Here is a 23,428-nt window from a genome sequence, read left to right on the forward strand (position 1 = left end):
ACCAATAGGGAAGCACGTTGCTAACGTCATCGTGGGTTGCTGTCAATGCGATTTTATTTCAAAATGAATTTCCACAATACCTTCGTCTTTGTTCAGCACCCAGCCAGTGAACCTATGCTCTTTTATTTGGAAGTGAATTTCTGCGAAACATATTGACGTAGAGGTATTGGTGGAGACGGATTCTGCTCCATCATACTTCTCCTCGCAATAGCCCACCCACAGCCATTTTCCCCTCACACTCCACCTCCACAAGCTTCATCTACGACCATTGTTGGTGAGTACAATAAATGACTTTACATGTTACTTTTTTCATTATTTATATCATGCTTTTATTTATTAATTACTTACGAAATCTTAACTTCCGTGATCTGTTTGTGTGTTTGTTTGTTTGTTTGTTTGTTTGCACGATAACTCGAGAACGGAAGAAGCTACCAATGTCAAATTACACCACGTGATTCAGGAGGGTGATGGCTACTGCTGATTAGATTTTGGTCAAAATCGGTCAAAGGTCAAGGTCACAGTGAGGTCAAACATTCGATTTTTGATGGTTTGGTACAGAATCATCGTAGAAACTTCTGGTTTGCGTCGCTACCTTCTGTAGAGACAGCTTTTATTCGACAAGGTGAGAGGTCAAGTTGACGATTTCGTAAGTACCAGTCTATGACTGCTTGTTACTTATGAAATCTAAAGATTTCGTAAGTATATTGATGACTTCCGTCCTGTGTGTGTGTGTGTGTGTGTGTGTGTGTGTGTGTGTGTGTGTGTGTGTGTGTGTGTGTGTGTGTGTGTGTGTTTGTGTGTTTGTTTGTAGGCAAGATAACTCAAGAACGGAAGAAACTACCAATGTCAAATTACACCATGTGATTCAGGACGGTGATGGCTAGCGCTGATTATATTTTGGTCATAATCGGTCAAAGGTCAAGGTCGCAGTGAGGTCAAACATAATTCCGTAAATTCATGTGGAGAAATGGAGTATTTTTGCTTCGGTCGACGTTACGAGTTCGTTTTAACTTCGATTTTAATTTTGTCTTCGGTTTTTGCGATCGCTTAGAACGCTTAACACTGGGTTGTCAAAATTCTGGTAAAAATCGGATGTTTCGGAGACGTTTTAAGATTGTATAAAAAATATTTCACTCGCCGCGTCACGGCTCCTCTCGTGGTGCAGCGCGCTCGAGCAGAGGCGTCGTTGAGTCACGTAAAGGTTTTGCGTGTGCGCGCTGACGGTGTTTTCGATAAAGATGGTGTTTAAAAGTCATTTTTTTAGCCCAATAAAGGTTATCGTCGCATGCCTGACTCGCTAAGCTGTTGGATTATGTAAAGATTGTTGGTGGATGGCCGAATATTACGGTTTTGTGACTTTGATAAAATAATATTAAACAATTGCGTGGAGAAATGGAGATTTTTGCTTCGGTCGACGTTACGATTTTTGCTTCGGTCGACGTTACGATTTTTGATGGTTTGGTACAGAATCATCGTAGAAACTTCTGGTCTGCGTCATTACCTTCTCTCGAGACAGCTTTTATTAGACAAGGTCAGAGGTCAAGTTGACGATTTCTAAGTACCAGTCTATGACTGGTTGTTTTGTTTGTTCATTGTTTTATGATTAGGATGTTATTGAATGTAAATGTACAAAAATATGCTTTGTTGGACTCATTTAAGGCCTGGTGTTGGCTTAGTGGTTTGGGTGGTGGGCTTGGGATCTTTGGGTAATGAGTTCAAGCCCCATCAGCTGCTGAATTAACACTCGGTGGGGTTGACTCAGCCTGTCATCTTTCTGAGGTCAGCAAAATGAGTACCAGTGAACTGGTAATAGGGGGCACTGCATCAGCGGACCTCCCATACTCGGTAGTAGTGGTGATGCACCGTTCGTTGTTCATAGCCATTTGAAGAAATGAAATCATGCTACCACAATAAGTGTACAAGTACAAAAAAAAAAGGGACTCATTAAAGGTGTTTTTAGTGCAACTTTTTTGACTTGGGATGCATTAAATGTTATTTATATCAATTTAAATGGGAAAACTTGTTTCCAACAACGTAGGTTCTTAAAATGGCACACTTTGTAGGAACACATTAAGGAAGTTGTAGGAGAACTTACTGTATTGACATTGAGACAATGAGGTAACAGGTAGACAGAAGCAAGGAAATGAATAAACTGAAGAATCAGGAGAGCAAGGACATGAAACAGAAAGAGGAACTAGTTAGTTAGGGTTAACAAGGTTGTGAAAGAATGCGGGTATGGATGGGCGATGAGAGGATGGTGTACCAACTTGAAGCCCTGGAGGGAAGAGTGGTATCGCATCACCTCCGTAAGGCAGTTTCACAAAAGAAGAAAATGGTAACAAAAGTGTGGAGGTAGTCATGAATACAGAAGCAAAGTAGTAAGGGGGCACTGCCACAGATAATTAAAAATATTTCTCAATATACTTTAACCACAAACAATTTCTCACAAGTTAATTGTTAATGAAGCAACTTTGTACACTGCATGCACAAAGGGATATTCATAGATGTACGTGACCATACCAGAAGCTCGACCATCATTGTTTGCAGGAAGGTTGTCCCATGCAGGCAGTGTGGTCTGTTTCTTCAGGAAAGGACTCTTTACCTTGCCTGGAGAAAGGATATGCCACGAGAAAAATGTGGATCATGGAGCAATGTTGATAAAAATCGAAAAACAAATAATTGTACATATTGACACGCTGACACAGGTGTACACAAAAAGCACACGCATATGTACTGTGGATGTGTGAGTATAATTAGCATCAAAATACAGTATTTTTGTATGTACTGTAAACGTGTGCACCATTAAAATGGAGAAACCCCACGAGATTGATCTAATGATAATGTAATTTAAAAAAAAAATTTTAAACAAAAAAGCTGTTCCTCGCTTCTCCAGTCTATGGAACTGCCTTCCAGAGGCCGTTCTGTCTCACCCTTCCCTCCAGGGCTTCAAAGCAGGAATTGCACCACAACCTCGAGTCACCCACAATTCTGAACCAGGATCTTTATTATCCCCATTAATCCTTCCCAACCCAACCATCCAACTTGCTGGTTTCAGTATTTTTCTTCCCCTCCTCTCTTGTTTTCTGTTTTTTTTTATCTCCTTGCCGGCTGTACCCAACTGTTGCCTCACTACCCAAATGTCAATTTAACCTTGCTTTTCCATGAGTCTTACTCTTGTAGAGCAAGCGAGGGGGTTGCAGTTAAAAGTTGTCAAGGTGCACGGTTATTTAAAGGCTTCATGGCATAAGGTGTGGAAGAAGCATAATCAAATGGAGGGATGAGGACAGTTAAATGGATAGATTAAAGGGGGGGGGGGAGATGGTTCCAAGCCAGCCACCTTAACCGCTAAGCCAACACCAGACTTGCATAGGATTGAACCTCTGTATTTCTGTCACAGGATCACAAACAGCATGAAATTAAACGTCATCTGCACCATCAGTGCATGGTGAATCGGCATACAGCGGCACCCCGGTGCTTTCTGCGACTTTCGCTCATTGCTGATCTTTAAGACAACCAAAAGGGTGGCGAACCATGGAAATGGTTCCACAGGTGGTCATTTCAACAACCCACCAGCACTGGTGCTGCATTTTAGTCCACCCAAGGGATGTCATCACAATTTAGTTGCTTGCCTCGGGTCACGCCCACTGTTCCCAGTCTCGAGCCCCCTCAGCACTTTAGGCCATTCAGCTCTCTGTCTTTCTCTGCATCTTTCCACAAGATCTCTCTGGTTTTCTCCCATTGTCCCTCCACACCACACTTATCCGCCAAGATCACCAAGGGAATTTCCACTGCCTTTCACAAAGCAAAATCTTGACTCCTCCTCACTGATCTGCAAGGGTGCAATCCAGCAGTGGGCCAGACATCTTTACAGCAAGATTATTAGCACCCCACAGGGGGAAGTCGGGTACGATATGGTCAACAAATGACTGACGCTTGCACCTGCAATATCACACAAGAGAATTGTATTACACACCTGCATTATTGGTGACAAGAAAGAAAAAAACATAAAATAAAGTACTGGCCAATCCTAGCTTAGTTAGCATTGAGGCTGACCTGATGCATGCTCAACTAATATAGATTGGATAAGACATTCATACCTTTGAGACAACCTACCTAACAGGTTCTGTATTCCAAAATAAGCTCTGGCAACTGCAAATGCAGAGGCCAAATGCAAAGCTTCAATGATACTGTGAAGAAATCCTGCACAAAACGAACATCGCTGACTTGAACTTTGAGCAGCTGGTGATTGTCCACACGGCAAGCAAAATGGCGTCAGGGTGGGTGTCTATGACTTTAAGAAGAATCGCCTGGAACTGGCTGGCACTGCACGATCGGATATGGAAATGCCATGCAGTTCAATAAACACACCCAGTTGACTGAATTTATGCCAAGTGTAGCAAAGGTCACCTTTCCCACATTGGCCGTTGGAGCCACGGGAAGACTGACTAGACAATCTTGTATATTATTTCCGAGTTTGTGGTTTCATGTCGCGCTATCTTCGACTTTGTTCTGCGCTCGAGTCACGTGATATTCGGCTTACATTATCTCAAATACCATATGAGATGCATGGTACAAAAAAAGTAAATAAAATGGTTTTGAAACATCTTATATATTATTTCCGAGTTTGTGGTTTCGTGTCGCGCTATCTTCGACTTTGTTCTGCGCTCGAGTCACGTGATATTCGGCTTACATTATCTCAAATACCATATGAGGTGCATGGCACAAAAAAAGTGAAATCGTATTCCACTTACTGCATTAAAGTAAAATTACTACTGATACTCTGCATCAGTTCCTTTATCAAACACACCCAACCCAACATGTCGCACAGAGCGTGGGTTATGCTAATGTTTATATTAACTTCCACATCCAGTGAGAGTTCAGATATGCAACTGACTATCGAAAGCAGCCCCACAACTGATGGCATACCAAAAAATAAAGAAAGTGCAAGGGCACAGGTGTGCTTGCGGACATGTATACAAGACAACAATCGTGAACCAGAGCCATTAAGTGCCAGTCAATTTGATGTGTGTCGAAAGCGCAATGAAACAATACAAAACTAGAAGGGCACTCGGTAGAGCACGTACCTCCGCCACACAATGCCCGATCCAGGAGAACATATCGGGCCCAATTTTTTTTTGAAATATCATGCTATACTGTATATATCGTTTTTGGCCCCTTTCGCTCAATGGTGAAGAATCACTTAAAGAATTAGATAATTCTCAGATTCGGATTTTCACCAAAGTTGAAGCAATTCATCATTGCCACACACCAGATGTGTCCACCAAGTTTTGTCCGAATCCTTTCACAACTTTTTGAGATATCGTGCTATATATCGTTTTTGGCCCGATCTCTCAATGGTGAAGAATTACTTCAAAAATTCCAGTAGCCGGATCTGGATCCGGATCTTCACCAAAATCTAATCAGTTCATTCTTGTTGCACACCCAACTTACCCACCAAATTCAATCTGAATCTGTCTACAACTTTTTGAGATATCCTGCTATATATTGTTTTTCTTTGGCCCTATGACTCAGTCAGAGGTGAAGAATCACACGTAAAAAATTTGGATCTGGATCTTCACCAAAATCGAATCATTTCGGCCTTGTCACACACCCAATCCGTCCACCAAGTTTCGTCTGAATGCGTCCACAACTTTTTGAGATATCCTGGTCACAGACAAACAGACAGACAGACAGGGGTGAAAACATAACCTCCATCCACCTTTGGTGGTGGAGGTAAATATAAAGCACCTTGTATTAAGTATATTTTTTTGTCCAGTGTCTAGGGCTAATGGAGGAGCTTGCACATAAAACCACATGTTGGACAAGGGCACTAGTACTCAATAAACAAGTCAACATGATATATGAGATTTGAATCAGGAATCACAGCATCTTCTCCATCTGAAAGTTCAGATGGGAATGACAAACAGACAAACACCATATATGATGAGAAATAGCATAACGTTAAACATTTTTTCTGCTACTGATGAAAATTATTTTATCAAAACCATACTCAAGCAAGAAAAGTTTCATTAATGTGACTTACCAGGCGAGAGTGGGGTTAGACTTGCCGTTTCATCAAAAGACACAGCACGCTCTTTCTGTTTGAAGATTTCTCTTGGATTGACAGTGCGCTTCTGAACCAGTGTGGCTGCTTCCTATCAAATAATAACCATGATATCAAACAGAGATGGACTCATATACCATATGGTGTACTGGAAACTGCAAGATGAACAAATGGGTTAAACAACCTCTTCCTCATTTCACGATATAATGGGGTTTTGCCTAATGGTACCAAGCTGCTGCTGCCCCACATTTTGTCAAATACTCTGCCACTGCCCTCAATCCCCAGCCAACTGTCCACTCTTCGAGCACCCCCATCTTACTTGCATCCCTCCTCACACAATCTTCCCATCTTAGCTGAGGTCTTCCTCTTTTCCTTCCATATTGCGCTCTCAACCCCTCCACTTTCTTTGCCATTCTCTCAGACTCCATCCGCACCAGGTGTCCAGCCCACCTCAGCCAGCTCTTTACCAATCCCTCTGTCAAGCTCATCCTCACATCAATCTCCTCCCTCAGTTCGTCCATCCTTCTTCAACCTTCACCCTCTGTACTCCCGCTATCCCCCTGACCCAGTTGTTTTCACAGACCTCCAGTATATATGCCGTTCCTTCTCTGTTAACGCCACCGTCTCCAGACCGTAAAGGTAGGCTGGTGTTGCACAAGAAAACAACATAGCTCCATAAAACAACATATATGTTTGAAAAAAAAAACAACTCCAAAAGGCTTCAGAAGCTTGTTCACAATGATTCTCTCAAGGTGTAGCTGGTCTTTTCAATAAATCCTCTCTCTCCCATTGCGATTATTATGCTTGCAATTGGTGAAATAACAGTAACATCCGCTGATCAAAGGCTAAGAAATACGACGGTACGGTATGTTATAGACTTGAAAGGTTGCTGCTGCCCTCTGCTGTAAATGCAGCGAGTACTGCAGTTTCTTACTCACAGCAGCTTTTTCTACAGACTCGCTCTTCTTGAAGCCACGTTGCATCCGGTTCTGATACTCCTGTTCAACCTCCTCCTAAAACACATCAAAGCAATCAAGCAAAAAGGAAGAATGCTGGGTGCTGCTCCAAAGATAAGTGTTCAGAAGCATACGAGAAACAAACCCACACACCCCTAATTTTTTTGTTAATCTGGATAGTCTTTGCACTGGTAAGCAAATCAGAATAATTTAATAATACAATTTAATAAAACAATGTGCAATTATTTTTAACGGATAGATATTTCACATACATGCAGAGACATGAGACAACACTGGAAGCGACTCGGTTATTTCTCCGAAATAAGTTCATAAGAGTGGGTCCCGGTGTCCGGCCGTACGTTAAGATTTGAATAAAACATCTTCTCTGATATGGACACGACCGATATGGACCAAAATTGGTATGACGCATCAAGACAGCAAGGTCTCATGAGATTGTTCGCCCCATCCGGATGTGCCCCCCATAAAGGGGGTGAAAGGGGTTTTTGCCCCAAATATTGGTATTTTATTCAAAAATCTTCTCAGAAACCAACAACCGGATTCAGACCAAACTGGCCATGCGGTTTCGTGACCATGACCTAACCTTAAGTAGTGCTCCCCATTGCCGTATCTCCCCTGGAAAGGGGGCCATGGCCTCCCTCATATTCACTAAAACATTTTCCTCACAAACTATGACCAAAATGAACCAAATTTGGTTCAATACATTAGAACAGTAAGGTCTCATGGGGTTGTGCTCCCCATCTGGATCCACCCCCTAGAAGAGGCTGAAAAGGGGGGTTTCACATCATATTCAGGTAATATTTTAAAAAATCTTCTCAGAAATCAAGAGCCAGATGGAGACCAAACACTTCATGAAACATGAGGACCATGCTGTTAACCTAAGTTGTGCTCCTCATGACTGTACCACATCAGGAAAGGGAGCCATGGCCCCTTCCCCCGAATCGTCAGTCCCCCACGGGACTATATATTTTTATTTTACTTTACATCAACATATCAAGTTAATATTTGAGGAAGTGACGAAACTTCGAGGAGCCCTCTTGTTGTTGGAACGCCATCTTGTGAGGTTACTTTTCTCTTCGCAGTCAGTGGGGCAATTACGGAGATATGTGATGCCAGCCCATCCTTGCGCTATCTAAATATGGAGCCAAGCAAGCAAGGGAGCAGTAGGAACAATTTTTTAAGTCTTTTGTATGACTCGGCCGGGATCGGAATTGAACCGCCAGCCTCCCACACTTAGAGTGGGCACTTAACCCACAATGCCACCGAGTCTGGTAATTATCCAGAAAATTGAATGCCAAGAAAAAGCGAATGATTTTAAGAAGGAATAACAAGGAAATTTGTTGCAGGAGGCCATCAGCCCATCATTCCTGTACAACACCAACTCAGATTAAATAAATATGTCAAGCTCACGACAATTTGATCGGGGGATGGGAGGAGAGGGGTTGAGAAAAGTGTGGCAGGCTCAGGGGCATCATCAAGGTGTTAAAATAATTAATTGTGTCCGATTTAAAAAAAATGGATTTTATTTTGGGGAGCGGGGGTGGGCAAAGGTGGTTTTTGAATGAGGAATGTACAACACCGACCACACAGAGACCTCACAAACATCACACTCAGTACAGATGGACACAATCACCCATGCATACTCAAGCTACCTCCAAGCCCTGCCAATATCCCTGTATCTTTCTATCTCCAATGCTTCGAGGTACCCATCTAATTCCAATTTAAACTTAGCTAATGTTTTTGCTGCCACTACCTTTCCAGGGAGACCATTCAATGCATCAACTACTCTCTGAGGGTAATGAAGTATGCACAAAACGCAACTTCATGGCCACAGTTGTTTCAGTAAGGTATGGTAATCTTGGATTTTACGTTGGTGAGCACGTATGGCATTCTTCCTAAGCCAACAAATAAAATGAAGTGGAAGATGACGAAACCCAGTTTGTGCCATGACTGCAAGTCTTCTGAAGGTACAATGAAGCACATTTTGGCAGCTTGTACAATTGCCCTATGTGGAAGCCACGATACATTGTGGCATAATCAGGCTCGTAAAGTTGTTGGCGGGGTCTTCAATGAAGCTTTACACCCTGAAAGGAAGGGCTGAAACAAATCTGGAGGATTCATCAACTTTCTGTGTGAAGGTTCCAGGAAGATGTGGAAGGCAAAGAAAATGTGCACAAGCAGCAAAGTGTGTGGATGAAGGAAGTGGATGGAGAATAAATATTGATAATGAAGGCCATTCGACGATGCAGGTGGAAGCGAAGAGTATGAGGCTGTGGCTGGATATTGTGGTGTGGCCACAGCAGTGAAAGATTGCGGCGATGATCGAGTTGAGGATCCCTTTGGAGGCAAGGGTGAAAGAATCTCAAGAGAGGAAGAGAGCTAAGGAAACCGAGTTGAAGGGAGAGTGTGAAGACTGAGGTTTGAGATGTATACTGTATGCCACTGAGGTTGTTTGCAGTAAATTATTGGCAAGTCAGTGATTCGTTTACCAAGAGACCATATAGAAGTGTGCTCCTTCTGTATCCTTCGAAAGAGTTTCTGCTGTTGGAGAATGATAAAAGTTACCGTTGGAACCATTGGATGAAGCTCCAATTTCCACTTGTTCTTCTTCTTCAATCACGGAAAGACAGGCTTTTGAAACTGGCATCTTCATGATTAAATAGATGTGAATTACTGTTCCAGGTAAATTGATTGTTAGTTTTCCAACCAAGGAAATCGATTATGAGCTTTCCACTAGTACCGTTTGTATTATTCTTTGACAGCAAGAACGCTACATTTAATCTTGAGGCCCTCCTTCGTCTTCCCGTGACAGACAGACGAGTCTCCTTTTCAACACCCGTTCCATCTGGGAGAGAGAAAAAACCGAGGTGTCAATACTCACTCCCTCCAGCAGGGGTCAGAGATTAAACAACTTGCACTATTCCCCATGTGCAGGCGAAAATCACAAGGCGTCTCCCAATTTTTGCCGGTGGGGGGGGGTGAAGGAAAGGGGGATTATTTTGGGGCCATGAACTGACTCTGGGTACACTGTGGAGATTGATCCAGCTGTTTGATTCGAAAATTATCACATATTACAGAGAATTACCAGACAGTACAGGTATCCCCCACTTAACGAATGTTTAAATAGCAAAGGTAGGTTGGCTACAACGAATGGTTTCATAAAGGGCTATCCCCTGCTTAATGAAGGTTTTTATTCGCGATAAAGGAGCCGTCACCACAACGCAGTGTCTGGTGATTGCGCAATGTCACTTCAGTGAAGCTAATGTGTTTTTCCCCACCTAATGACTATTCAATGGTGTGATTAACTTTACAGAAGGCTTGTGAATAATTAACCTTTCAGAATGAAAGAGTTAAAAATAACCATCTCCTGCCATTTCTGTCCTGCCATTCTTTGGTGTTTTTTGCAGTGTGGCAAGGAGCTCCATCTTCCATGAACAGAGTGTTGTTTTTGACCATCTGACCAGTAGAGAAGACAGGGAGAAGTCCATCCTCAAGGATAGAAATGTAAGTCGTAGAGTTGATGTTGTCAATACACTCCACAAGCTCTGACTGACAAACGCTCCAGATTGCTTCCCACACCATCACTGAAAAACCACCGTGCTTGACAGTTGGCTGCAATCGGTTCAAAGAGAACTCTTGACTGGGAAGTCTCCAGACCCTTACGCCTCCATCGTCAGAAAATTGAGTAAATCGGGACTCATCTGAAAAAAAAATTACAGTTTGCCAAAACTCCAAGGTGGCCATCTCATCAGCCCACTTCTTTCTCCTTTGAATGCTGGCTGGTCTAAGAAGAGGTTTTCTCCTTGCTGCTCTCCCATGGTAGCCCAGTTGATGAAGGTACCGCATATGGCAGTTCTTGAGCCAACTTGGACCTCCTCTGCTGCCTTGCAATGGGGAGTTTTCTCAATGGCTCGCTTGACAGCTCAAAGACATATTTCTGAGGACCCAAATCGACCAGAACGGGAAGCTGTGGATTCCATGCCTTCGCTGGTGAATTGCACAATAACCTGATTGACTGTAGAAAGCAGAATACCAAGGTTTTGGGCCATCTCATGCTGGCCGACTTCACCTTCCAAATGGCCAACACTTTGTCCTCTTTGAAAATTGGAAGTTTGTTTGCTGCCTGGATTAGAGACATTGTTAATTGTTGTACAAGATCCAGGAACTCGTTTCTGCAAAGAAATAATTGAATATTAGTACAAATCATTGAGTAAAACTGCATTTATGCAGATGCAATGAAGAAATTTAAGGTTTCTATTTACTTCTGTCATGTCTCTGTACATTTCATCGGAAGTGGCAATGTGAATTGGTACTCCCAGCTTGCCAGCTCGGTGACAGAAGATTCCATTTGCATTTTGCTTTCTCCATCCCTACCGTTGAGAATCCCATGTGGGCATGAGCAATTTGCAAGTTCTTCAAAAATAAGTGTTTTATGAAGCACAAGCCAACATCAACGAAGAATACCGCATGTACGATTGACAACTCCATTCCATTCCATTGGGACCATAATCTGTGCAGAGCGTCGGTGCTGCTGAAGCAGTCTCCTGGGCTATTGGGCACAATCCTGGACAGGCCACCACTCCGAAGCAGGATATTCGACTAGCTCGATCATCCTAGCAAGCTGGTACTCATTTTGCCGACCTTGGAAGGATGACAGGCTGAGTCAACCCCACCTGGTATTAATTAAACCGAAAAAGGATTTGAACTCAGGACCCTACGATCCCAAGCTGACCACCCTAACCATTAAGCCAACAGCAGGCATATAGACAATAAATATACTACAGGTAGTGAACTGAAAGTTCCACAAGCACAACTCTCATTCACACATGAACTGGACCAGGATTTGTTTTCAACACCTGCTCTGTGGCCTCCCCTAATCAGTGCAGCCCACATCAGCCATTCCGGCTGTCCTGGATGTGTATGCCAGGAGTGAAAACATGCATGAGTGTGCACGCCCAGTTTAAAGGCTCTCTTCCTTCCAGCAGTCACAAAGAAAGCATCATTTCCTCCTGGAGAGCCAGGCTGCACGCAGCAACCATGGAGCTTCCATTTCCCGTGAGGCCGCCATTCCACATGACAGCCTGGTCCGACCACGGTCCGAATCCAGAGGAGAAACATCAAAAAGATATCCTAAACTCTCCAGCACTATTTTGGACAAATCCCATCTCCCCAAATGGGCGGTGCATCAGACATCCATATTCTAGACACAAATTACTACAAGGAATGAAACGAAAACCTACACGAACACTGGACTATCCTAAGCCTTATATTGGCTCAAAGTCCCCCTCCCCCACCCCATTCCATATATGTAAAAATAGCACAAAAAAATTGTGATAGTGTTTTTTGTTTACTCACCCATCTTTGCTTTTCTTTGCTTCTATCCTCTGCATCTGCTTTTTCTTGGTATTGTCTGCATGCCAAACATGCACAGGATAAAATTGACATATCAATACATCTGCAGGTTATGTAGATTTTGTAAAAAGTCAAAAAACTTCGACACAAGGAAGAAAAGCATCACCATGTCGCTGCCAAGTCATTTTTAGTAGTGTCATAATGATAGGTTAGTGTTAGACAGTCATTTTGTGGAATTATATTTGGCATGCTCACTTCAGTCCCTTTGTGCAAGCATCCAAAAAAACGATTTCTTTAACCAGTTTTATGAGTCGTTCACCAAGTAACGGGTGAACCATGCAAGGTCGTAAACGAGCTTATTTCAGTCAATTGCAGGACGAAGGACTCCCTCAACTCGGAATCAACGGATGTTTGGCATACTCGCCAAAATAGCTAAGTTTGGGATGGCGAGAGAGCAGCCATGGGAATTAAACCCACAGCAGTAGGAAACATATCTTTAAGCAGTCGACCAAACAGCCAGCTCGCTGTGCAGGGGAGAGCATTCCATTTGGTTTGGGGTTGGAATGTCGATTTGCATTTTATTTCTGGTGATGTGACCAGTAATATGGTAAACCCTTGTGAAAGAGGATTATAAAGCCTTATCACAAGCATATGTTAATTATAGTTTCCCCACATTTACACAGATGACATTTGCCTGCTGGATAACTGCATCCCGTTACATGTACCAATTGTGTACGATACAACCAAGACAGCAGTCTGTCACAATTTTTAAACCAAGGATGAGGAAATTTGCAAATACAGTGCGTTTATTGGAACATCTTTGATTAATCAGGCTGAAACTGTGCACGGCTTGTGAGCAGCAACGTTGTGCCACAACTGCGGTTGACGATGAAATTCCTGCTGCTATACTATGTCATTGGGATGCAAGTAAACAGGAATAGAATGTCTGCAAAGAGGAGTGTCACATAGGAGTTAAATTTTTTGACAATGATCTAAAGGTTTGCTTGCATATGACATGTAGGACAAAGTTATGAGGAGGCATCAGTGTACATTTACACAAATCAAAATGGCAAGCAAACTGATTCTTAACATGTCAAGTTGCCCCAAACACCTCTATCATTTGTAATAAAGTGGAAAGGAAAGAATGAGTACTTGATTTCATCAATCTCTTTGGCCTTTTCATGAAAACGTTTTTCACGTTCCGTCGCTTCTTTTTGTTCACGTTCGCACCACTCTTGTTCCAGTTTTGCACGTTCTTCTCGAATCTTCTGCCTCTCTTGCTCTTTGCGTCTTTTTTCTTCCTTCTGAAAATAATAAATTCCTTATGTATTGGATGCAATTGGCTGAAAAAAATATTCAAGACGTCATGCTTTGAAGTTTACCATCAATACCATAGCCTGCTGGGTCCAAATAAGTTGCCTAAAAGCCCCCCACCCCCCAAAAAAAATTTCCATTTCTGATTGATCAATTTTATTCTGATTGATCAATCTGATTGATCAATTATAATGCGAGAGGATTTTTTTTATAGCCTCTCGCTTGACAAAATTCTGAGATGCTTCTATTTGATAAGTATAAGTATAAGTATCAGTACTGTATAATAAGCAGATTGTTATATTTCATTCTGTGTGTTCACCTCAATTATTCCACACCTCTTTTCCACCATACGAGGAATATTGCCTTCAAATTGTTCAAATCAATTCAAAGCCTTCGAACAAATCTTTAAGGCTGTAGCTTATTGCTACGTCCCGTACAAACATGTGATCCTTTTCTAGTTGAAGCAACTTTTAGAAGTTACCTCTGATTTTAACAACTTTAATTAGTTGTCTCATAAACCAGATGGAGGTTATGTTTTCACCCCCATTTGTCAGTCTGTCTGTCTGTCTGTTTGAATGTGAGCAGGATATCTCAAAAAAGTTAAGGTCGGATTCAAACAAATCTTGGTGGACAGGTTCAGTGTGTGACAAGGACTAATTGATTCGATTTTATTGAAGATACGGATCCAATTTTTTAAAGTGATTTTTCACCATTGAGAGATTGGGCCAAAACTATGTAGAGCCTCAAGCAAGGAAGCAGCATGTATCATTTTTAAATCTTTGGTTGAGGATGGATTGGATATTCGCGCTGAGATAGCTGATGGAAAAGAGGTTGGAGGTGCAAGGTGAGATGACATTGGGATTTGTGGGCCTGAAAAAGTCCTACGACACTGTCCCGAGAGATGGTGATGGTGACACTGAGATGGATGGGAGCGCCAGAAGCAGAAGTTAGGTTGGTGGAAGGGATGCACAAGGGAACGAAGGGAAGATTTTTGGTTGGTCCTGGGATGTCTGAGGAGTTCAGCATGAACATTCATTGAAGGCAGGAAAGCGCTCTCAGCCCATGCATGTTCATCATGGAGCTGGTAAGCAGGAAGGTGAGCTTGAGGGGTAGTATGGGAGGGATGCTGTATGCGGACGATCTGGATGTTGTGGTGGAGAGTGGGTGGGAGATGCAGGAAGTACTGGGGGATTGGAAGGAGGCATTTGAGAAGCATTGGCTGAAGACGAGTATGGAGAAAACTGAGGTGATGAGGTCGGGCAGCAGACAAAATAAATTAATGTCAGGTTAGAGGGGAAGATCAGACAGGGAAATAGGTTTGTATATCTGGGAGGAACAGTGACTGGGGATGGTAAGACCGAGGTAGAGGTGCGGAGGAGGATTCAGGAGGGTGCAAAAGTGTGGAGGAGGGTGGAGGGAGTAATAGCACAAAGAAAAATATCAAGGATGTTGAAAGGGAAGGTTCTGATGTCATGTGTAATGCTGGCCTACCTTTACAGACTGGAGACGGTGGCACTGACAGAGAGACAACAACAGAAGCTACAGGTTTACGAGAACAATTGGGTCAGGAGGATTGTGGGAGTGAAGACAAGGGTGGATAGGAGGATGGATGAACTGAGGAAGAAGAATGGTGTGCAGATAAGTTTAATGGGGAGGTTGGTGAAATGCTGGCTGAGATGGCTGGATACTTGGAGAATGGCAAAAAGAGCAGATAGATAGGATGAATTAGCAAGGTTGGAGGAAAAGAGCTAGACCATGGTTTAGATGGGATCGTTGTGTGAGGTCTTCTACTGCTTCCTTTCTAGTCTTGTACCTTGACATGTCTGTGTTCTGCCACCCCCCGTTTCTGCAGGGTACATGCATTCTGTTCTTTCCTCCAGGGTTTCAAGTTGGCTGTTCACCTCCTCCTTCAGTCACACCCTCTCCCCCCCCCCAATTCCATACTTTTGATTTTTTTTTGACTCTCAAACCGTTCCCAAGCACACCCCTTCCTTTCCAGGTTGTGCTTTCTCCCCTCTCTATCCACCCACTTTTCCGTTTATTTGTTCCATTGTTCTTGCATCTCTGGTTTTCCCTTCCAGTTTTTGCATCCTTTTTTTTTTGTTGTACTTCAGCTTGTACCCAGCATCTTCCTCTGCTACTCTGATCTCTATCTCTATCTCTATATCTCTATATCTCTATATCTCTCTCACACACACATACACACACACACACACACACACACACACACACACACACACACACACACACACACACACACACACACACACACACACACACACATTTTTCTTCCAAGTGTCCCTCTACTCTGCTGTTACTGTGTTCCCCAATTGTCCACTGTGTTCTGTTCTGTTATTTGACAAATTATTTTAAGACCTTCGACCTTGTTTGTATATACTGTATTAAAATTATATACTACAGGTATGATGGTTTAAATATTGCAGAGGGGAGGGAGGAAGGAGGAGTGCTTTCAAAGATAGAAAGGGCACATTACAAAATAAAAAAAAACATGATATTGCAGATACAAGCTTTGCTTCTGCACATGGTTGGCTGCAAGGCTACATTGAATGGAATTCCCTTGGAAACCCACTATCACCAACAGACATCTGAAAAGCAAAACCATGACCCAAAACCCAAGCTCCTTGAATTACCGGCATGGATAACAATGCTCCATTGTGTGGCAGTACCAGTCTGGTTATAAATCAACGAAAGCCAAAATGAAGCAAGTTTTGAGAATGACTCCCCTTTGTGACGTCAACATGCGAGTGAAAATTAGCCAAATTGTTTCAGGACAATAAAGATGGAAATGTTTGATCATTTATAGCAGCAGTGTGTTTATTACACCAATGTGAAGCAAATAAGATTCTAGTCATTTATCTATCTATAATTCCAGCAATGTGTGTGTGTGTGTGTGTGTGTGTGTGTGTGTGTGTGTGTGTGTGTGTGTGTGTGTGTGTGTGTGTGTGTGTGTGTGTGTGTGTGTGTGTGTGTGTGTGTGACCGCTGTTTCTCGACAACCACTGGTCCGATCTCATTGAAACTTGCCAGATATATTGCTGGGGACCTGAGGATGTGCCTTTTCAAGGTTTGATATTAATCGGACAAGTGATTCCCAAGTTATGGCCATTTATTTACCAAACCAATGACAAGACACGTTGTTGCGTGGGTGTGGCCGATGGGGAAGGGAAGCTCAGCCGCGTTCCCCATTACGGGTTAAAACGTACGGGCTTCCGGATAATCATGACTTCGTGTATTCTAATAATTTCTCGATTTCTTATGCGCATTTATAGATAAACACAATGCCCCAAGTTATGCTCGTTTTCATATTAGACGGTGCATAAATTTCGGTAACATCAGAGTGATGGTAAGCTCCGAATCAGGAAGTAAATTTTTTTTTCTCTCTCTTCTCTTCTCTTTTTGTTTTTCCTTGCCACGACATTGCAAAAAGGTAAAATATGTTGGCGCTAATTGAATAATTGGGTATTAAAACTAAATTGCGAATAATATGCGAATTTCCGGGCCACGCACGTGCGGGCACGCGAGAGCGAAGAAACGGCCTGTGTGGTTGTTGTTTGTTGCTCGCGGTTTGAATATTTATTTATAATATATATATATATATATATATATATATATATATATATATATATATATATATATATATATATTTTTTTTAAGGGCACGTACTAGTTTTTTTAATTATGACAATGCATACTTTGAAATGATGCAAGAGTTTGAAACAATTTCATTGATAAAAGCATCTTATGTGGTCTTGTAGCCATTCCATTGCACCAGGTACCTCAGTCATTGCCCAGAAATTGTCTTTGTTGATCTTCTTGATCTCCAACGCTGCATTCGTTTTCTGGTAAACAGAGCCCTGTGGAATGGAGGAGAATTCAAGAATATTTTTTGTGCAAATATACCAAGACAAGTTGTGACATGAAAATAAAAAGGCAGAGGGAATATAGATTAAAGATATGGATATGGTTGGCTGCAATAGACAGAGTGGGAGCAAGATAACTTTATTCTCTTTGAAAACAAGAGAAATGAAAAACATGGCCAAACCATCTCGTCTTCTCTTTTGCAACTCCATCTCCATAATAATTTTTTTTCCCCACACATTTCTAAGATCTTCACACTGCCATTTATCTTTCAATGAAATACCACACATCCCGTGAACATTCTCATCTCAGTTCTTTCATTTTCCATCCCCACGGCCCAAGTTTCACTGCCGTACAATAGGACTGGCCTTAAATCGGCTAAATACACATTTGCTTTTTCTGCTCAAGGCACATACTTATTTGTTTGGATACCTTCTATATCAATGCATTTATTAGTACTGCCGAACCCCGCTATTTGTGGATCCGCTATTCGCATATTGCGTGTATTCACGGTATATAAAATGCGACCTGCTTCGTCATTCACGGTCCAGTGCTTTGCGTATTCGCAGTTTGTTGTTTTTTTTCGCGGGTGTATTCGTGTTTTTGCAGGTTTTTTTTCGCATTTTCTTTGCGTGCGTATTCACAGATTTTTGTGGGCACATTCATGGTTTTTCATGGGATTTTTAATTTTCCCTCATGAATCACGAACCACTGGGAACCTATCCCCCCCTTTCCATAATGAAACAATGCCCCGCTATTCGTGGATTCGTTTACACACGGCATTTTCCAGGAACGTATCCCCTGTGAATGGCGGGATCCGACAGTACTTAGTCATTTCTGCTCCCCAAATGACATCCACCTTCATCTTATAGATAGGTACAATAATAGTACCAAACTAATTTTCAGGGATCTGTCCCACAATTCCATGTCATTCTGCGAAGGTTAAACATCCATTTAACTCCCAGTTCACCTGATGGTTCTATCATCTCAATAACAATTACAGTTAGACCGGGTGATTAACCTCAATTCGTCGTCTTAACTGAAATTCGAATTTCCTCGTTTGTTATCTTCTTTTCTGCACCTTCTATTTTTCTGGATGAAACAAATCCATCCCACTCAATTTCTTCAATCAGCAACTTCTGAAAATAGTTTTTCCACTCATTTTAGATTTCTTCCTCCTTCATGAAAAAGTTTTCCATCCTCTCTTTTCAAACACTCAACACCGACGACATCCTCTCTATCCTTTATCATCTGCTTTCCTATCCTGCAAACCCTATAGAATCCTACCAGGTACATCTTGATGCTGACTCCATTTTTCAAACTCTTCCTTCCTGTGTTTTACCACTTCTCTCTTAGCACAATTATTTTCCACATGCGCTTGGGCTCTCACTCTTTATATACACACTCCTTATTTGCCATTGCTTTTGAACAGTTGTATTCCACCACAGTCTCTTTCATGTTGCTGTTTGCTCATACTAACTCCATAGTAATCTCTCATTTCTCCCCAATAATTGTCAATTATATTAGACATTACTGTCTTTTATTTTCTAATTTTTCTTGAGGTTACAACTAACTCAAGGTTACAACTTACTTGAGGTTACAACCTGTGCAGCTCACCGGATAACGGGATTGGGGAAAAGCCTTCGGGACCCCCACTCTTTGATTATTGGAGGAAAACCACGGGGTAGCCTTCCTTGGTCAGATTGCGGTAGTGTGTGTTGGGGTGGTGCTGAGGTGTCGTCCACCAGACGGCGGTCTCCTTGGATTAACCTGAGATGGTCCCTTTGGGTGGGTGCCTGGTATAGCCTATCCCTAAGAGAGGATGATCACCTGTCTCTGTTATCATCTCAACTCAAGCATTTGGACAATCGGTATTGCAGCACTCTCTGAGGTTCGGAGACCGGATAGCGGTGAGATCATGGCTGATGGTTGCACCCACTATTGGAGTGATAGTTACCATGTGGTTACCATGATGGTTACCATGTTCAAGGAGTTGCTGTAGCTGTGTCCAATAAGCTGACAACAATGATAATTGAGGTAAAACCAGTCAACGAGCGAATGAGACAAAGGATCCGTCACTCCTTGGGTGTCATTTCCTTGGTCTTAGGATACTCTCTGACTGAGATGAGTGATTTCACCCGGAAGGACACAGTCCATGCCACGCTCGACTCTGTGGTTGATCAGTGCCCCAGACGAGATACTCTTGTCTTGGGGGATTTCAATGCATCGACTGGAACTGATAGGGATGGTTATGAGACATGTGTTGGTACCCATAGGTCTGGAATTGTGAACCACATCAGCGCTAAGTTCCTTGACTTTGCAAGAAGTCTTGGACTTATGCTGGCTAGTTTATGGTTTCTACGCCACAGGCTCATCGCTGGACTTAGTATTCCAACACTGGTGGTGTGGCAATGGAGATTGACCATGTGCTCGTTGATGGTCACTGGAGGATGATCCAGAACTGCAGGGTCTTCTGGAGTGCTCAGTTCCTCAATACTGACCACAGGCTTGTTGTAGCAGCCCTGAAGTTGCAGCATCAATCCAGGAGAATGGTTGAGGGGTTTTAAATAAAGCTTTAACCTTTAACCTCAACCTTTAAAATAAAGCTCTTTCTCCAAGTTGTTCATAATTATTTTTGATGTCCACAGATTAACACACCTACAGGGTACTTTGGGCTGTACCCACCCATAATTTTGAGCTACCATCATGAGTTTTGGAGCTGAGGTTTCCATCGCCGGATGTCATTCCTGACACCAACCAGTTTTCTTTTGGGGATCATAATCTAAGCCTTTGGTTGAAGAACCTGTTCCGCAAATCAGCGGCTGTTTTTCTTTCAGGGATTAAACCTTTTAGCCTTTGGTTAAAAAAAAATCCTTTACCACAAGGCAGCAGGTGAGCAAGCTGGTTTTAAGGCGTTAGCAATTCGTTTTAGACACCTCGGTCTTCAGTTAGCGACATAATCCGCATGTGAAGCCAGACAGTAGGAGTTAGTCGGAGGTAATTAAATTACACACAAAACAGTATTTATTTATCCATGATTAGGTGATCAAAAATTTGTGTTTTTTTTTTTTTTGTATACCTTGGTCGAGGCTCGTATGAGAGCTAACACACAACTCACAGCAAGGAGGCATGAGACAAGAGGGGCGGGAGTGGAAGGGACAAAACAGTGGGGAACAGACACATTAGGTGAACTGTGGAAGGGAGAGGGATGGGGATGGGACGGGGAACATGGCGAAGAGAAGATGGACATTTCAGGGACTTTCAGGAAGGAAAGCAGGAGAAATGAAGGAAGTGGGCTTGGGTGGATTATCGGGGGTAGAAAAGATCGAGGATTTGGATGGGGGAAGATAAGAGGTGGTGGTGAACAGCTGTTTTGAAAGCCTGGAGGGAAGAATGGGAAAGAATAGAGTGAGGAAGTTTATTCCAAAGGCGGGAAAAAAGAGGAATGAAAGAGTGAAGATGAGCAGTGATTCGTGATTTTGGTAGTTTTACCAGAAGGGGGTTGTTGGCGGACCTTGAGCGCCCTGTGGAAATGTGGTGGGGACAAATCGCAGAGAGAGCAGGGGGGGGCAAGGCTGGAGAGGAGTCGGTAGAAGACAGAAAGACCACCGACCAACCTGCGGTGATTGAGTGAGAGGCCCAAAGACTCAGCTTCATTGCGGGAGATGCCGATGATCTTAAATGCCCTGGTTTCGACAGCGTGAAGCCGAGAAAGGTGGGAGGCAGGAGCACCAGCCCAGAGGGGAGAGCAGTACTCCATCAGGCTACGGACAAAAGCTTTGTAAGTGGTCAGGAGTTCAAGAGGGCCGAGGAAGGACTTAGCACGACGGAGGATTCCCAGTCGGCGACTGGCTTTTGAGGCGAGGTTGGAAATGTGACTTTCCCAGGAAAGGTCATGGCAGATAGTGAGACCTAGAAGCTTGAAGGAAAAGACTTCTTCCAGAGGATTGTTGAGAAAGTGGATGGGGGGGTTTTGTCAACGGTCCTTTCGAAGAGACATAGTGAGAGTGTGAGATTTGTCTGGATTGAAAGACATGTTCCACGTGTTGGACCAGTTTGTGATTTTATCCAGATCTGCAGTGAGCAAAGAAGCTGCTGCTTGCCGGTCTGAGGGATGACAGATGGTACGGCAGAGGGTGGAGTCGTCGGCAAAGAGAAATAGAGGATTTTCCAGAGAGTCCGAGAGATCATTGATGAAAACCAGAAAAAGAACAGGGCCCAGAACGCTACCTTGAGGAACTCCAGCCTGCACAGGAAGAGGGGATGAAAGAACTCCATTTAGGGCCACACGTTGACTGCAACAGGAGAGGACGTCTGCGAGCCATGAATGGAGATGGCCTTGAATACCATATGAAGAGAGTTTGGTGAGTAGGGCAGGGTGCCAGACTGTGTCAAAAGCACGTGATATGTCCAGGGATACGGCTCGGATTTCCTGTCTGGCATTGAGGACCTCCATCCATTGATGGGAGAGCAGAAGCAGCATATCCAGGGTAGAGTGACCTGGTCTGAAACCAAATTGATGATTGGAAATCAAGCCATTGGAGAAGAGGAAGGATTTCATGTCTGAAGCGATGATGGATTCCATCACCTTGCTGATGATTGGGAGAAGGCTGATTGGTCTGTAGTTACAGGGATCTGTTTTTGCACCTTTTTATGCAGGGCAGTGATGTTAGCAGATTTCCAAGCAGATGGCAGATGACCTTGGGCAAATGAGAGGGTGAATAGAACAGAGAGAGGGTGAGCAAGAGCAGAAGAGCAGGCTTTGAGGACACGTGGGCTGATGCTGTCTGGACCGGTTGCAGAATCTGACTCAAGTTATACTTGTTATTTATATTAATGTGGATTGAAAAAGTAAATCTCCTTTTGATTGCAAATTATCAACGTTTCAACCAGTTAATTTCTTTTTTCTCACTTCCCCCATTTCCCTCATTCAAGGAAACCAATAACAGCGATATTTGAAAGAAGCAATCGAAAATAAAGTAAGGGTTACAAGGTCAGTGAGGCGCAGGCACAGAAACAGAACTACCTTCCATCACTCAAATAAGCAACTCTAAATGTATCCCATCTTTACAAAGCATTTTGTTATACCATGGACAAGTCTTTCGTATTAATGACACAAACATTTCATTTGCGCTTATGCAGGATGACTTGAAGTAAGAAAAAGTAAAACAACGAGGAAGTGAAGAAAATAATGCCAAAGGTCTGCTGAACTCTTGACATTGACATGTGTACCACTGGCTTCTGTGGAGAGTCATCGACAACTTCCAAATTCTCCTTTGGAATGCTGTATGTGACCCCGGATGCTTTTGCCACCTTCTGCAAGATGAGATCAGGTTCCACGTCATCATCTGTTCGAGCGTTAATAGTGACATGAGCTCCCTGTAGGATAACAAGGTAAGCATCATCAATCAATAAAGCTTTTTCATCAACTCAACAAACTTCAATTATGGAGACAACAGATATCTCCAGTTAAAACTAGACGGGCACTCAGTAGAGCGCATACCTCCGCCACGTAATGCCTGATCCGCAAGAACACATCGGGCCCAATCAATACATTTTTGAAATTTCAGGCTGTGTATCATTTTTGCCCAAATCTCTGAATGGTGAAGAATCACTGAAAAAAATGAAATAACTCTTTGCATCCGATCCGGATCTTCACCAAAATCGAATAAATTCATCCTTGCCACACACCCAACCTGTCCACCAAGTTTCGTCCGAGTCTGTCCACAACTTTTTGAGACATCGTACTATGCATCGTTTTAGCCCGATCTCTCAATGGTGAAGAATCACTTAAAAAATTATACAAGTCGGATCCAGATCCGGATCTTCACCAATATCAAATCAGTT

General features: G+C 42.9%; 2 protein-coding genes across 5 annotated transcripts in view; both read right to left on the reverse strand.

Moving 5' to 3' along the window:
• LOC147035390 (rho-related BTB domain-containing protein 2-like) overlaps positions 1–23,428 on the reverse strand; it is a 229,596-nt gene that overhangs the window by 148,382 nt on the left and 57,786 nt on the right. The gene's annotated exons all lie outside the window — the stretch shown is intronic.
• The window catches only part of LOC147035392 (drebrin-like protein B), a 58,381-nt gene that overhangs the window by 18,371 nt on the left and 16,582 nt on the right, over positions 1–23,428 (reverse strand). Inside the window, exons 4-10 of the mRNA XM_085897447.1 lie at positions 22,814–22,960; positions 17,500–17,577; positions 13,543–13,694; positions 12,394–12,448; positions 7,003–7,077; positions 6,044–6,155; positions 2,521–2,607 (exon numbers count right to left, since the gene is read on the reverse strand). Coding sequence (XP_085753573.1) covers positions 2,521–2,607; positions 6,044–6,155; positions 7,003–7,077; positions 12,394–12,448; positions 13,543–13,694; positions 17,500–17,577; positions 22,814–22,960 — 706 coding nt within the window. The remainder of the gene's footprint in view (positions 1–2,520; positions 2,608–6,043; positions 6,156–7,002; positions 7,078–12,393; positions 12,449–13,542; positions 13,695–17,499; positions 17,578–22,813; positions 22,961–23,428) is intronic.

This window comes from Eptatretus burgeri, chromosome 1 (assembly GCF_056783735.1).
Source record: "Eptatretus burgeri isolate ZD-2024b chromosome 1, Ebu_testis_v1, whole genome shotgun sequence".
NCBI lineage: Eukaryota > Metazoa > Chordata > Myxini > Myxiniformes > Myxinidae > Eptatretus > Eptatretus burgeri.